Source organism: Microtus ochrogaster, linkage group LG3 (assembly GCF_000317375.1).
Source record: "Microtus ochrogaster isolate Prairie Vole_2 linkage group LG3, MicOch1.0, whole genome shotgun sequence".
Taxonomy (NCBI): Eukaryota; Metazoa; Chordata; class Mammalia; order Rodentia; family Cricetidae; genus Microtus; species Microtus ochrogaster.
This window is the reverse complement of record NC_022029.1, coordinates 13,300,210-13,316,453: the sequence shown is the minus strand read 5'-3', so window position 1 is coordinate 13,316,453 and position 16,244 is coordinate 13,300,210. Positions and strand designations below refer to the sequence as shown.

Here is a 16,244-nt window from a genome sequence, read left to right as displayed (position 1 = left end):
GAGATTAGAGATGTCAAGTCATTGTGAATTTCCACTTTAACAAAGAGGAATGTGACATCGTTGGTCTGCAGATGGCACAGAAGTGGGAAGTTCCCCACTTCTGCAACATGGACCACTTAGGTGAGTGTCCTCCATTTCTCCCTTCCATAGAGTCTCACATTTAAGAAAGTCACACAGTGACATGTAGTATGTTATCTCCTATACTAAGGCATCAACACAGCCAGTTCCCCATGTTAGTCTGAAATATTCTAGCTTACATTTGCTAGTGTTCACTCAACTAGGAAGCCAGATAACTGCGCTGAAGAGTATGAAGAAGAGTAGGTGTTCTTCTTAAAAAATAATAAAAGGGGGCAGGGGGTGTTCTTCTTGAACACGGGACACAGGGCAGACACGCACGGCGGAACAAACACAGACACGACACGGTGGCTCCCACGTGGGTCCACTTTAATGGGGGAGGGAAACACAAAAGGACGAAGGATGTGGGACACACGAGGAAAAGGCAGGACGAGAGAAGGGGGGGGGAGAGGAGAGAGAGAAAAAGAGAGAAAGAAAGAGAGGTCCTCGTGTGGCCCCGGGGAGCGCAAGGGCGCGCACAGGTATCCGTAGTCCAGGGGGAGCATGGGAGTTGTAGTTTTCCAAAAGAACAACAGTATGTGCTTTACGTTGCTTTACAGAGAGCCAGTTACGAAGATGCATCGGCAGCCATTTCTAATGGCTGCTGGACAAGGATTTTATATTTAGTCAGTAACTCCAGAACATTGAAACAAGGGTATCGCCAGAAAAGTATTCAAAGGGACAACAGAGAAGATGCAAGGCGTTACACTGGATTCTCCTCCCACAGCAGGATCTAAAATGAGCACATTTTCATTTTCAAATAAAACTCCCTTCAGCGCCCTCGCAATGAACAGAATCTAGACAGAATCATGCCATCTTTTAATTAAAAATTAATTCATTCAGGTCATTGGCACCATAGCAGGTCATCAGAAATAACAAATAGAAAAGCTGTGGTCCTGCTATCTCAGGGATAGGAATAGGTTCTGAGGTGTCCTAATTCAGACACCACAATTCACAGGGGCATAAAGGGAAATGAACTCATCACAGGAAGGCCTTCACCTCGGAGCAATGCTGGTGCAGGGTATCGAGACAGCTGCCCTCTTATCTGGCTGGAGCCCTTGGCTATATAGAAGAAACTGGTTATTGGAATGACTTATTTATAAGACATCTGAACAAAATTAAAGGAGATGATATTTTCCATGTTTCTTTTCCATGTTATTTAGAGTCATCACTGTTGTTACAACATCATAACTTTCTTCTCAGCTGTTCAAAGTGGTGCTGAGCCATCTCAGACTTGGAAAGATGAAGGCCACAATGGGGGGAAGGGATTGCTTTCATAAATTCCTTTTAGTGCTCCAAAATTCAACCTTAGAACAATGGGAGTCTTACTAAATTGTTCAAAAACTCTTGCAATTATCAGATTAATAGAAACCTTAGAAGTCAGCTGTACCAGGCCCAGGTTTAATTTTGAAGGCTCATGCATATGTTTTACCTCTATCTGCAAAGTTAAGAAGCAGGGCCTCAACAGGTCTGCTTAAATTGTTGAACAGTACAGGGCTGACAACTTGAAGCAATAAGAACAATGCTCTTTGGGGTGACTGACCCTGGGGTTTGCCCATTTATGTATAGTTTCTTTTAAAATGTGTTTCTACATGGATGGATAGATGGATGAGTGGATGGATGGATGGATGGATAGATTGTGTTTGTGTACGCTGTAGATGGATGAGTGGATGGATGGATGGTTTGATTGTGTTTGTGTACACTGTGGATGGATAAGGGGATGGATGGATGGATGGATGGATGATTGTGTTTGTGTACACTGTCGATGGATGAGTGGATGGATGGATAGATTGTGTTTGTGTACACTGTGGATGGATAAGGGATGGATGGATGGATTGATTGTGTTTGTGTACGCTGTAGATGGATGAGTGAATGGATGGATGGATGGATGGATGGATAGATTGTGTTTGTGTACGCTGTCGATGGATGAGTGGATGGATGGATGGTTTGATTGTGTTTGTGTACACTGTGGATGGATAAGGGGATGGATGGATGGATGGATTGATTGTCTTTGAGGGCACTGTGGTGCATATGTGGAGGACAGAGGACAACGTTTGGGAGTTGGTTTTCTACTTTCATGGTGTAAGTTCTGAGGACTGAACTCGGGTCATTAGACTTGGTGACAAGCGTCCTTACCCACTGAACCATCTCGTCAGTCCCTCTTCATGACTCTTGGAGAGTTTTGGAGAATTTCTCTCCAAAGTTGTTGTCCATTTTAAGTAATAAATGAGAAAAATTAAGCATCTTGTGACCTTTAAAAAATATTCTGATAACTGTTTGTGATAGTACATACCGGTAATCCCAGCATTTAGAAGGCTGAGGTAGGAGGAACTTGAATTCAAGGCCAGCCTGGGCTATAGGATCTTACTTTATAGCTCAGGCTGGCCCCAAAGTTGTGATTCTGCTGCCTCTGTCTTCCCACATTGGGTTTACAAGTGTGAGCTACCATTCTCATGTCAAAGTGCTCTTTAAGTCTAATTTCAGGGCAAAAAAGGATAGCTGTGTGTTTACAAATCAGCATGCATGGGATTTAATAACATTTTTAATTACACAGTTTTAATTACCTTTTCAGTATCAGAGCAGTGCCTTTAATTTGTGTAGCCATTTAACTTTGGAGGGTTGAAACCCTACACCAAAAAGAATAACTCTTTGACCGACTTCAGTCTTAAAATGTGAAGACATGGTTGATGATATGCCAACAAGCAAGCTGAGTTGGGACTTCTGTTCACTTTGCAAGGATTCTACTCCATAGACTATGGGATCTACTTACTGTTTCAATCTCTTTCATTGTTCCCTTGATCCTAAGCTTAAGAACTCAGAGAACATTATTTCCCAGGCACAGGCTGCAGGGCTCCGGCCACAGCCATGCATGCCACCCGAAATCAGCTGACTCTTCCTGGCTCCACCTCAGACTGTGACCAATGACACAGGCCAGGGAGCAGGCACGCAAACCCAGAGTGTCCCTCCACAGAGTGGGTGTGGGGGTGTTGAAGGCCGAGTGTGGATAGTGGTCTGTACACTTTGGTGATTATTGCTTCCATCTTTATATTTTGTTGCTTTTCTTTTGGGTGCACAACTTAAACGAGTGTGAAGTTATTTGCTACTAGAAAAACACCTTTTTGTTTCCACTGAAGCTTTAAATAAGATGATTTTCTACCCATCAAATTTATTGTTGTCAATTACTCTAGCTTCACAAATTGGCTTCTTTATTTTGACTGTGCTTCTGGCTATGTTCCCGTCACAAAGCAATTTGGAAATCAGAATATGTAATTGCAAAATGGTTGCTGAGAGCAATAACCAAACAGTCAAAATGACCTTGAGAATGAATCCCTGTAGATTTTAAAGGTGCAGAAGTTCAACAACAATCGCACGTGTACGGGAGAACAGAACGGCAGCGGCAGTTTGCCCACACAGGTCTCGGGCCTGAGGCAGCCTGTAAAGTGTATTTTCACAAGTGACCTTTTAGCAAACATCCTTCCCAGTCTTCTAAAGAAGATGCTGGTCTCTCCCCACTTTTATTCTCTGCAGAAAAATGCTTTAAAAGTAACGGGATAATTTCTAAGAAACTCCAAAATGGCTTTCAACCACTCTGGAGAACATGTTCAGCTTTATTTTAGGTTATGTGTTTTGAGAGAAAATTTTAAATTTGTGATTAACCAAGAGAAATCATAAAAGAAAGTGCGGTCCATTTCGGGGGAGTTGCAGAATGTGACTGTAGCTCATTTGAATTCCAGCTCCGATTTCTCCTTTTTATTTAAAAGCTATAAGATCGACTATATCATGTAAATGCAAATACATTATTTATTTTCCTTTTGTTCTTATTTAGACATCAGTCACCATCCTGAGACTCTTTGGGGGTAGGAAAGGCAGGTTGTTGTGAATTTATAGATTAAAAAGACATATGATTATTTCAAAGTGGGCAAAAATGAATAACAAACTAGTTGATAGCCAGAAACAGATCAGTTAAGTTTAACATGAAGCAAGCCAACCATGGCCTCTTTTGTTCTCCGAATATCTTGAGCTGGGGTGATGTGACAAAATTTTGGATCTGCTGCCTAATTATATGAAAATAACCCGAACTGGTTTCTCAGATTACAGGAGGCAAAATGGAAATGAAACAGTCTTTCTCACAAAGCCCTGCATGCCAGGATAGTAACTAGGTCAACCTTTCACCATGTGGGCTTTTCCGAGGGACTTTGGCCATTAGATAAAAGAGGAGTGGGTCTGGATAGGGGACAGGGAATGTACGTACCAGCAGGGCTGATTCTCATAGCTCTGACTCTCCGTTAAGGCCTTATGTTAAGTTGTGCGGCTGTTCTGAAGCCAGGAGCCCATTTCTCCCTGGCTGGGGCCTTTAGAAACACACTATATAGGGTGCTGACATGGCTTTGAGTGTAGGCAGAGGGATAAAGAAGGCGGTTTGCTAGAACTGCTGGAGGGCCCCCTCTGACATAGTTTTGATAAAGCTAACTTCTTCCTCAAAGTAAATTTCCGATGTTTTCACTAGCCATCTCTGGACAAAAAAAAAAAAAAAGAAAAAAAAAATTCTAAAACCGTGTCTTTTCAGCAAAGATGTGCTTTCGTTCAGTGTTCTCGTTAGTGTGTCAACCTGGATTTTTTTAAATGCATACTCTGAAAGAAGTAAAGCAGATGAAAACATCTTCCTTGAAAACTTGGAAGGTGCACTGCAGGAAGGGAGTGATGTGGGGTGACTGGTAGGGGCAGCTGCAGATGAGGGGCAGTGGATGAGGTTGTGGGTGACCGGCTTCCCGTAGCATACTACAAGCAGGGGCAGCACTCTTGGTGGGTTAAAAACATACTGCGAGGTGACACTGGGACAAAGCAATCCTATTTTCCTTGCTTGTTCTGCAACTGCTCTCGGCAACACTGAACACAGCATGTTCCTATGCTGCCTGGTAAAGGATGTTCGGTCTTTTTAAATTTTTTATAGAAACCCAGATTCTTCTGCATGCGTAGCTCTTACTCTCACCCACACAGGCATGCAGCCACACACCTTGCATATACTTATGCATCGTGTCTTTTCAGTGCAAGACCACCCCAATGGCAGAGGCTCCCCTACCTTCCCAGTTCTTCTCATCGCATAATGCTGTCAGGTCCAACCGGGGCATTTCAGGGACAAAGCTCTCCTGCTGATCATCGGCATCTTGATTCCTCTGTTGTTTGGTGTCAGATATACTGGGATGCTCCTGAATCTTCATTGTGGGGCTCTGCAAGAACAGCACAGTGTCCCCTAAGAGCTACTGTTCACCAAAAAGCAAAACCATTTGCAGCGATTCCACGCCTTCTGAATGCAACCTCCCAAGTCCCAGCTGCTAACACTTCCATTGCAGAAATAAAAACCAGGGCTTGATGCCCCCTGGGCAATATCTGGCTACTCTCATGCAAAAAGCCTCTGTCCATCTGCCAGTTTTTAACTTTTCTTCTTAGGATTTCCTTGGGCTGCTTCTCTGGACGACTTCAGGCAGCTGACAGGTCTTGAGTGATTACAGACTGAGGCCCGTGAGGAGGAGAAGGAGTTTATGCTTCTTAAAGGAGCATGGCCCACCAGATGGTAAACAACAACAAAAAGCTGGCTACGGTTGCTAAGGCTGCGGCAGCAACATGGTGTGTCTGGCAAGCAGTGTTTTTGCCGCTTAGGTAAACATTCCTGCAAGGGCAGGAGCAGAAGCAGGGGACACCGCACTCCTCTGAGCCCTCAGGCTTAGATCAATTAAATGGGGCTGTTTTCTCCAGAGTGTGGGGAGAACAGACTATTTATGGAGGCGCTCTGGGTATTAAAGCATTGTTGCGCAAATTCAAACGACACGGGTTTGGTGTTTCATCTGGGCTAGCAGTGAGGAATAGACCCTGAAAACAAGCCAAGATTACAGGGAGAACAGTCTTCCCCGCTTAGTAAAAAGTAAGAGCCGGCAAGTAGGCGATTTGGAATTTATACCTTACAAATATGCAATCGTCAGTTGTTTTGCTATTTATTGTTCATCTACCTTGAATACTAAAGCTGCATCTGGCTCTGCCATTGGCAGCACCTACACTTGGCTAGGACATCTGATGGGAAGGAAAACCTTCCCTGAAAGGCCGATATTTAAGCTAAATGCTTCTGTGTGTGCGTTAAAAGTAGCACTTAAATTAACTCTTTTGTATCAAATTATCCTTTGCCTTGTTCTCCTGGCATGCTGTAAATGAAGCGGCTCTGGATCTTTCTACTTTCATGAAATCAGAAATGACTGCACTTGAACAGTTTTACTCAAAAGTGTACTTTTCAAATAGCACAGATCTGCACAAAATATTTTCTTTGGGATAAATGAACACTTATTTTTAGTTACCCCATTATTAAAATAAAAAGCCAAGAACATTTGGAAACCGTAAGCACATTCACTAATGTAGGAGATGTTGTTATACTTAAACTAAAGTGCTGTTTAAGGCCTTCGGCTCCTTTTAATAGCTGTCCGACCCACTTTGAGATCACCAGGGGAATATGCAATGATTTTTAATTTTTTTATTATTCTTTTTCTACTGAGTGAATCCTGAAGACTGGTATTTTCTTCACATTGGGAACAAAACCAAACTCCAATAAGGTCGTGCATCACGTGAGAACGCCATGGCAACCTTACACTCTAGAACATTCTAAGCATGTTGTCTTTCTCTTGGGACATGGTCGTATTACAGAAATCACTTGTTCCTTGAGATTAGCCTCAGTGAACCAGGTGTTTTAGGGACAATCAGTCAAAAGTCATAGGTGAACACGTGTAAGACAGAGAAAAGGGACATGTACAAAGTAGAGAAGTATTTCTCAGGAATCTTGTAAAGCTCTGTGGAGATTTAAGAGAGGATAATCAGAGCCTACAACAGAAAAAGGGACAGCCAGACAGAAGCTAACATTCTTTTTGTTGTTATAAGACACCATGTAAAGACCAATGAGTAAAATGCCAGGCTCTCATACTGCTAGAGAGGGACTAGGAGACACAACATGTATGACTGAATATTAGGTAAAGCACGCTACATCAAAAGATGGGACACACTTCCACATCATGAAAAAAAATTCAGCACACAGAGTTACCAATGTGTTTGCCATTAATCAGTAGCAGCAGGCGACTCGGGCAAGAGATGTGGGTGGAAAGGCTGTAGAGGAGGGCCGGTCACAGAGGAGGAAGGAGTGGATAAGTATGAAGTCAAAGAAAGCGCGGAACACCATGGCCACAGTGAGAGAAGGGGTTCCGAGGTGGACAGCCCTGAGGCTGGGAAGTGTGATGGCCTAAAGGGCCAGGAGCAGGGCATGGCTGGCAGCCTCCATATGCTGAGCTAAGCACAGCATAATGAAGTACACCATGGTGCTGCCCGACTCAGTGGTTAAGGACACTGCTGCGCTTGCCGAGGACCCAGGTTCCATTGTCAGCATCTACGTGGTGGCTCCCACTGTCTGTAACTCCAGATCAAGGGGGTCTGACTCTGGCTTCTACAGATGCTTCACACACACAGTACACAGGCATATATATGTGTGGGCCCAAACACCCTGGCACATAAAATAGAAACAAACAAGTCATAAACGTTTTAAAAATTAAAACAGCATTAGGTCTACGGAGATAAAACAAGGAAAGATGGGTGTTAGCGACAGTGGACGAGGTGTCTTACTTTATCTGTGTGGACAGGGATGGCCCCTTTCCCATAATAACATGCACGTAGAGGTGTGAAGGAAGTGAGGGAATGGGCTGTCATTGGGAACAGCATTTCAGGAAGGTGGAAACAAGCATGTGACACTTTGTTTAATGATGTTTGTGCCATTTTTATGTGATTCAGGGATAACAAGTGGACACTTTGAAATAGGGCAAGGACAGGCCACCAGGGTGGGCACCATTCAGTGTGAATGCTTACTGAAACCTAGGTTAACTGAAGTTGATTCTTGGAACGACAGTGGACAAACCCCTCTTCCTGACACCTGTCCCAGCTTGCAACACGATGGACAGACTTGCAGAGCAAGCATGCTCTGTCTCAGGGGAACTCATGCACAGCTTGGCTCCGACTTGCTGGGCTGTGCCCCATCCCTGAGGTTGCTGTTTTACCTGTCCTCCAGTCCTAGCAGCCTGAGTCCTAATTTCTGGCACAAGTGGTCTAGGAAGCTCTTGTGCTCTCCTGGCCTAAGGTTGCCCAATTGGCTACGGCACAGGAGTGGGCAGTGATGGTGGTTGCTACTCAGTGGCTACTCAGGCTCTGTAGCCATGTGCAAGAAGGACAAACTCCCCTTCCTTCCTGCAGGTATCTTGGTGGGGGCACCTTGCCGGGGAAGCAATACTCTCTAGGAATGCTTGTCATAGACACAGCAAATACTGCCTATTTCCTTATCTGTTTCTCTCATCCCTTTGATCACTCAGGTTAACCATGTCAAGGGCACTCTCAAACACCAAAATATTTTTGGTTTAAACTTTTGCTATTTACACATCCAATATCTTAAATTAAATCAAAAATAAATTTAATTGCACAATATTCAATTCAGAAATCCTTCATGCTACGATACAGAGCACAGTGAACCTCCAAATGCTGCCTCACATACAAAACAAAGAATCTTTGCTTAATGGAATAATGGGTGGTTTATAAAGGATCCAATACAGCAGGGAGATAAAGATGGGTTCTGGAGTCGGAGACCTGAGGTTAAATAGCAGCTTAGCTTTGTTAAGACCTGTGAGCCAGCCTCCCTGAGCCTTGGCTTCCCTTTGTCTAACCCTGGACTGAGCATCTTAAGGTTGTTGTGAGGGGCAAATGGAAAACACCTACAAACAGATCACCCAGAGTAAGGGTAAAGAGATCCATTTCTCTCCCACCCCTTTCCCTGTTCACTTGGCAAATGTTTATGGAATAGTAGCATGTTCTGGGCAACAGGATTCACAAGTGAGTAAGGTAGAGAATTGCATGTGGAAGAGAAACATTGAATGTCCAAGTGCCGGTGTCATAGAAGTTATAAAGGGAAAGGGAAGGCTGGCATAGAGCCCATACAGACTGCCTGTCGCACCTGGGTCTCAGGTGACATTCCACTGCAGATCCAGGCCATTAACCTAAGTCCCCCAGTCTCTTCATTGTCAGGACTGCATCTGGCCTGTTTTCTCTGCTCTGCCCCCTTCCTCAGCTTCTGGTGATAGGAGAATGTATGTGCCCTTCCTTCTCTTTTGGGTACATGGACAAGACTTGGTTATGTGGCTGAGGGCTTAGTAGGATGAAGAACAACACTAGAGGCTGCTGGACAAGGCAGCTTTCCCAGGAAACCCTGGTATTAACTGGACACAGGAAACCACCAGCACTTACTGTTTGGGCGATAATAAAGGACTATAGACACAACACATCCCCAAGGTTTGTGAGTGCCACAAGCTCCAGGGGCTTGTGGTGAGCACTGAGTGTCCTGTTTCTCAGGGTCAGTGAGAGCTTGGATTTGAGATGGTGAGACAATCAACTCTCAGTCTTGTGTGGCAAGACTTAAATTTTTCCCTTCTCCTCTTTTTCTCTTTTTACTTTTATTTGCTTACTTTTTTGAAGGAGGAGGAATAAAAGGGAAATAGGCTTTTATGATGAATGTCCTGTTTGTTATCAAAGGTATGCTTCTAATCACTCTTAATCAGTGGGCTTAGAAGGCATAAAAATGTCTTGAAAGAACTTAACATTTCATTGACCTAGAATTCTGAAATAAAATTATATCTTTCAGATAATGCACTGCTCTTCATACAGTCAATAATCCTTGATTCTCTTTCTTCCACAGCAAAAGATTCATTATGAGCTTATTGTTGGAATATTTCAGACTTTTATATGAAGTGTAGTGTTTTCACAATAGAAAATTGCTCAGCTGGGGGCTGGAGAGATGGCTCTGATTAAGAGTGTTTACTATTCTTACAGAGACCCTCAAGTTCACTTCCCAGCATCCCCATCGGGCAGTTCAAAATTGCCTATAACTCCAGCTTTTAGCCTCGGGCCTCCATGGACATCCGCACGAATAGGCATATATATCCAAAGATAGACGTATACTTAAAACAAAACAAAGCAAAAAACCAACTAAACCTTTAAAGAGAAAAGCTTAGCTTACAGAAGACTCCAAACTGTAGGGCACCTCTATAGTAAGCACAAGTCAGACAATGTATCTCAGTTATACGTTTTAGAAGGTGGACCTAAGAGTGGTAAGGATGCCTTCTCTTCCAGATACCTGTGGTTGTCAATGGGTTTCAGAAAGAAAGAGCAAGCACTCTAGGCTCCATGTGTCATAGAACACTTGCCACCTCTTCCTTAAGTTACCTCCATTCAAACAGCCCAAGGAAGATAGTTTATTAAAGTGCCAATCTCTCCAAGGCCTGCCCAAAGAAACCCTACTTTTATTTGTAGTGTTTTGAAGTGATTCAATTTTTTAATGTCACTAAGTAAATTTTAATTCAAACCTCAGGAGAAAGGAACGTGTAACTCTTGGTGACTGGTGCTGCATATGCATGGCACATGTAAGAAGAAGGCCTGGCACTCAGGAGAGTTTAAGATCTGTCCCAGTGATTGTGCTATGACCCAAAGAGATAAGGAAGCCACTGTAAGCCACATGCCATTTGGGGTTATGATTTATAATCATGAAGTTCATTGACAAGACTGTTCTGCTCCACTTTATCCCAGAACAGTTAAGAAGACATCTCCAGGAGACTGGCACGCTTTAGGTTCAATATCAAAGGGCTTTCTGTGAGCCAAGGAAGATGGCAGGGAAAAGAAGAAATGTGTTCTTTGACACAATCCCTAGAGACAAGGAAAGCACACCAGCCTCTTGCTTTTGTCCTGTGGATACTTGAGTTGGAAATAAGCTAGCTATGAAGGAATTATCTAAGAAGCTGAAACTTGAATTTGAAAAAGAAGATGACAGTCTCTACCTAGGTTAGTTTTAAGGAGACAGTCTTGCTATGTAGCCCAACTGCCATTCTTCCTGCCTTAGACTCTTGGGCGCTGGGATTACAAGCATGAAGAACCATGACCAGCTTTCTAGGTAGGTTGATGAAGAAGCACATTGCAAGAATTGAGTAGAAGAAATATAAGAAGTCTATAGCATTAATGGGGAGATTTTCATTAATTTATAATGGCTTCATGTGAATGTGCAGTTTTCCAAGGAGAAAGATGCTAAATTTTTAGATTCCATTTTTTAAAAATATTTATTTATTTATTAAGCTTTCAGGCCAGAAGAGGGCACCAGATCTCATTACAGATGGTTGTGAGCCACCATGTGGTTGCTGGGAATTGAACTCAGGACCTTCGGAAGAGCAGGCAATGCTCTTAACCACTGAGCCATCTCGCCAGCCAAAAGAATTTTTTTACTGGTAGAGATCAAACCTAGGACATTGTACATGGCAGGTGAATGCTCTACCCTCCATTCTAACCACAGTCCTGTCAATTACTTCATTGGCTCCTACCAACAGGCTAGTGACATCTCCAAGCACATTCAAGAACAAGGGCCATGCCCTACCAGTTACTCTTTTCTTTAGCTACTCACCTCACAATGTTGAGGGTCTCCACTACCACTTCCATTTTCTTTGCTATGAACAACAACAAAAACACATAAATTGTCCATTTATTTTATAACCACTTTTGTCTACTCATACTATAATTTTCTTTTAGAAGTGGCCAGAGTATCTCTAAACCAAATTCTTATAAAACTCAAAAATAAAATAGAAGAGAAAGTTAAGATTTAGGCAGCCTAGAGATGCATTAATCTATGAGTAGAACAACACATGGGGACTCATGGCAGCTTCATGACTGCATGCTCAAGATCTGTAGATGCTCAAGACAAAGTTTCGGCATTGGTGGGGTTGTGTGGAGTGGAGGGTAGAGGGTGGCCCAATCCCAACACTAGCATTTGATAGATGCTAGGAGAGGAAGGGTCAGTTTTATTTCAGGGTGTGACCCCACACATCAATGCAGTTCTCACATCCAAGAATATTTAGACAACACACTTGGGTTTGTCTGTCTGTTTTTGAAAACATCAACATGATGTTGGATGGGTCAGGGAGAGGGATTGATTTGGGGAAGTTGGATGAGAGAGGTTGAATATGATCAAAATAGATTTTATGAAAATTTCAAATAATTAATAAAAATGTTATATCTTGTTTCTTTAAGACGGTGTCTCTCTGTGTAGCCCTGGCTGTGCTGGAACTCACTCTACAGACCAGGTTGGCCTCGAACTCAGAGGTTTGCCTGCCTCTGCCTTCTGAGTGCTGGAATTAAAGGTATATACCACCATTCCCTGGAAAAATATTATATCCTAAAAATAATGCACAAAGAGAAAGAAAACCTATATAAAAACTACACACAGATGTGATTATTAGCCATAATAATAGAGTCTGTATGCCAAGTACTCTGCAATAAATAGTGCTGGCCACACACAATCCTTTCTATCTTCTCTTCCTCCCCCCCCCCCCAGATCTTATAACTCACATTGTATTTAGTGAAAGAAATCTTTTCATGCCATTAAAAACAGGTTAAGAAGAAAATTCTAAAATTACCTTTCATTGGATCTCAGTTCAACAGCTTCCGGTCCTGGTCTTCCATGGGACGGCACAGAACTGTCCACGTTCTGTAACAGAACAAACATGGTTTGCTATGGGGGAAGGAAAGAAAATTCAATGGCATACCCTCCGTTCTTTCAGATAGAAAAGCCAGAAAAAATGAGATAGGGAACACTGTATTAAAATGATGATTACTGGCACAAAGGTTTATGGAGTCCTGTCATCCTTTTAGCATAGAAAACTGACACCATTGTGGAAATGGCTTACAGTAACATCCACATTAGCTAAAAAAGCCTTTACGGATAAAGTGTAAGAATCAGATTGCCAGAAAATCAGGATGGTTTGCAATGCAATGGAGGATCGATCTTGAATCTAGTCAGAACTTATATAACCATCACTGTTCATTTAATACCCTTTTCTTCTTAGTCCGTGTCATTGTCGTTTGAGACAAAGTCTCATGTAATGTAGGATGCTCTCGAGGTGATCCTCATGCCTCCATCTTGAAAGTCCCAGGGCACAGTTATGTACCCTCATACCCAGTTTAATTTATTCCCGTTGTGGAATGTAATACTAATAGATCCTTGTGTAAACAATAGGCAGTGATGAGTAGAATGATCTGGTTATAAATGAGTTTGGTCCAAAGGCCTCTCTTGGGCTTGGTGTGTAGCTCAGCAGTAGAGCAAGGTCCTGGTTTCGACTGTGCGCATAAAAAAAGAAGTGCTCTTTACATTTCTTATCTGCTAATGGGGAAGTGTAAACTAGTGCAACTGCAATGGAAGTCCGTCTAGATGTTTGTCAAAGGATTAAAAATAGAACGATCACATGACCCAGCACTACCACGACAGGGCACATACTCAAAGCACTCCGTATCTTACCACAGAGACACCTACGCATCCAGGTTTAGTGATGCATTATTCAGTGCTAAAAGGGCATGAAGCCCGCATAGATGTCCATCATCAGAAGAATGCATAATGAAAATGTGGTATACACAATAAAATAAAACCATGAAATTTGCAGCAAAATGGATAGAACGGAAAACATGCTGTTAAACAACGTGACCCAGTCTCAGAAATACACAGACACATCTTCCCTTTCATATGAGGACCCTAGCTTTTAATGTTTGTGCGTCTAACAAGTAAGGAGTTCAGGGAGCAGGTCCAGAGTTTGAAACTAGGTAGAAAGAGGCGGACAAGGAGTGTGAGGAAAGTGGGGGGAGGGGGCGAAACGTCTCATGTGACATTGAAGTGGAAAGGAGGCTATGGGGTGGGAGGGCAGAAAGGAAGGAAGGAGATGGAGAAAAAAATGCAATACAACCCAATTCTTTACAAGTCAATACTATTTTTTTTTTTTTTTTTAAGAAAAGCACATCACAAGAAATCTGAGCAGTTTCTCCTTGGTGCCACCTTTGTGTTTGAGCTATAGCTTCCCTTCCATCTGAAAAGGCAGCTAATAAGTTCTTCCTTTTAGACAGGTCTTGCCCTGTTTATATGCAAACCCAAGAGTCCTTTCCTTTGTGTGCCATTGAATACAGAAAGAACGCATTGGCTTCTGCACTCTGTGTTTTGGCAATTAATGTTTAACTTTCCTATGCAGGGTCTATGACAGAGAGAAAGAAAGGTATTAAAAAACTGTGACAAAGTGTGTTTGGGCAGCTAAACTATGAAAGTGATGAGGGTGAGATCAGTGGTCTGTCTGGGTCACATTTGCCATTGAACTGCTGGTGCCCAGCATAGCTCAGCAGGAATGATCAATGTGAGAGCTGTCGCCTTGCTCAGGGTAACTAGTATAACACAAAGTCTAAACTCCAAAGTCTTGAAAAGCTGGTGAGAGAGAGAGAGAGAGAGAGAGAGAGAGAGAGAGAGAGAGAGAGAGAGAGAGAGACCCAGAACAGCCTGCCATCTTCAGCGCAATGCTCCAGGCATGCTCTGGGAGATTTTTTTCACATTCCAGTTCACAGGAGGGAGCATTGGGAGATTCACCAGCTAGGCCCGGAAGTCACACACATCACATCTCACATCTCAGCAGGAGAGGCAGAATACGTGCTGTTACTGGGCATATGGTTACTTCATGACTGGAAGAAAAGGGTGCAGATGGGAAGAGCGAGTGAGCTCGCTCTTCATGGTGCCTCTTCACAACATCAGTAGTTCTTTGTGTGTGTGCGCATGTGCACACGGACACATGTATGCCTGCATGAGTGTGGATTCAGAGGACAACTCCATGGACCCACTTTTCTGCTGCCATCTTTTGGGATCCGGGGATCACACTCAGGTTACCAGGCCATGTACACCTGTTGATCACCCTGCTGGCCCTAGCCTATATATTTTCAGCACTAAAAGAATAAAAGGCACAAAAGTAATAAAAAGGAATTTCAAGCTGCCACTGATTCTTTACTAATGAGGTCATATCACAATCTCCTTTCTTGAACTCAAGGTTAGAATCATGGACTTGTTTTGACTGGCAACACCACCATGACCTTCAGGGTGACATGTTTATTCAAAGGAGGCCTCTGCCCTTGTCCTCCGAAAGCTCTGTCAGCACGTACAACTTTTGAAGACAATGTCTTTTAATTTGTCCTCCAGTGTTTAAGTGTTTCAGTTAGATGGCAAATAGGTTTTGAGTCTAGTTTTTAATCCCAACACTGGGCAGCAGGGGACTTAATTTCTAGTCCAAAGCAAGCTGTATCCAGTCATTCGTTCATTTATACTGGAAGGCTATATTTATAATTGAATCCAAGTTGAAAACATCCATAAAAGGCAGCGGGGTTAAGAACCCACCATTCCTAAAGTATCTGGCATTAACTTTCATCATAATTAGGAGAACAGACTATAAATAGGAACCGTATTTAGAATAGTAGGTATTTCAGGTTGACAAAGTGAGCTAAATGTTTTCCAGGAGGCATGTTTGTAAGGACCTTTCCTGCTTCTGTGAGTGTGGTCAATGCTTTCTCCGGCCTCTGCATGCCCTTTCCTAGCCAGTGTCAAGATTTTCCTGCGTCAGCTTCCCAGGTACTGGAATTATAGGCATTATAGGCAAGTGCACCAAGCTTAGCTATGGTTAAAGCCTTCTATATACCATTCAGGGAACGGAGCACAGAAAAAGTCATTCTTAAACTAAGACTGAATGAACTTTTGCTTGCTTATTTGTAAGTTAAATCAACTCAGAAGAATAGCTGTTTTGAATTTTTGACCTAAATTCTTTTGAACTCAAAATTTTCTATATCAAAGATGTACAGTTGCTTTTGTGGTGAAAATAAACAAAAGGCAACAAATTAAACAGTGTGTATTCATCTATATATTTATAACCTACTGACAAAAAAAAACCTCTTTGTAAAGGAAGTCTGATTAAGGCTCACAATAACCCCATCAGCTCACCAAAAGATCGCTATAAATTAACCAAAGTAGAAAATTAGACAAATGAATGATTTATCATGGCTTGGCCTACTTTTCTAGAATTCTGAGTTGACATCCTTGACACCATCAAGGGGTAGAAACAAAGGGAGACAGTATAATGTATGGTTAGGATGATGGTGTGGTTTGGGATCTCTGTATATGGTTAGGATCATGGTGTGGTTTGGGATCTTTGTGTATGGTTAGGATGATGGTGTGGTTT

The 16,244-nt window shown here is 42.6% G+C and overlaps 1 protein-coding gene across 1 annotated transcript in view; it reads right to left on the bottom strand.

Moving 5' to 3' along the window:
• Fam13a (family with sequence similarity 13 member A) overlaps positions 1-16,244 on the bottom strand; it is an 87,021-nt gene that overhangs the window by 22,597 nt on the left and 48,180 nt on the right. Inside the window, exons 6-8 of the mRNA XM_005360560.3 lie at positions 12,633-12,703; positions 11,624-11,666; positions 5,195-5,342 (exon numbers count right to left, since the gene is read on the bottom strand). Of these exons, the coding sequence (XP_005360617.1) occupies positions 5,195-5,342; positions 11,624-11,666; positions 12,633-12,703 (262 nt within the window). The remainder of the gene's footprint in view (positions 1-5,194; positions 5,343-11,623; positions 11,667-12,632; positions 12,704-16,244) is intronic.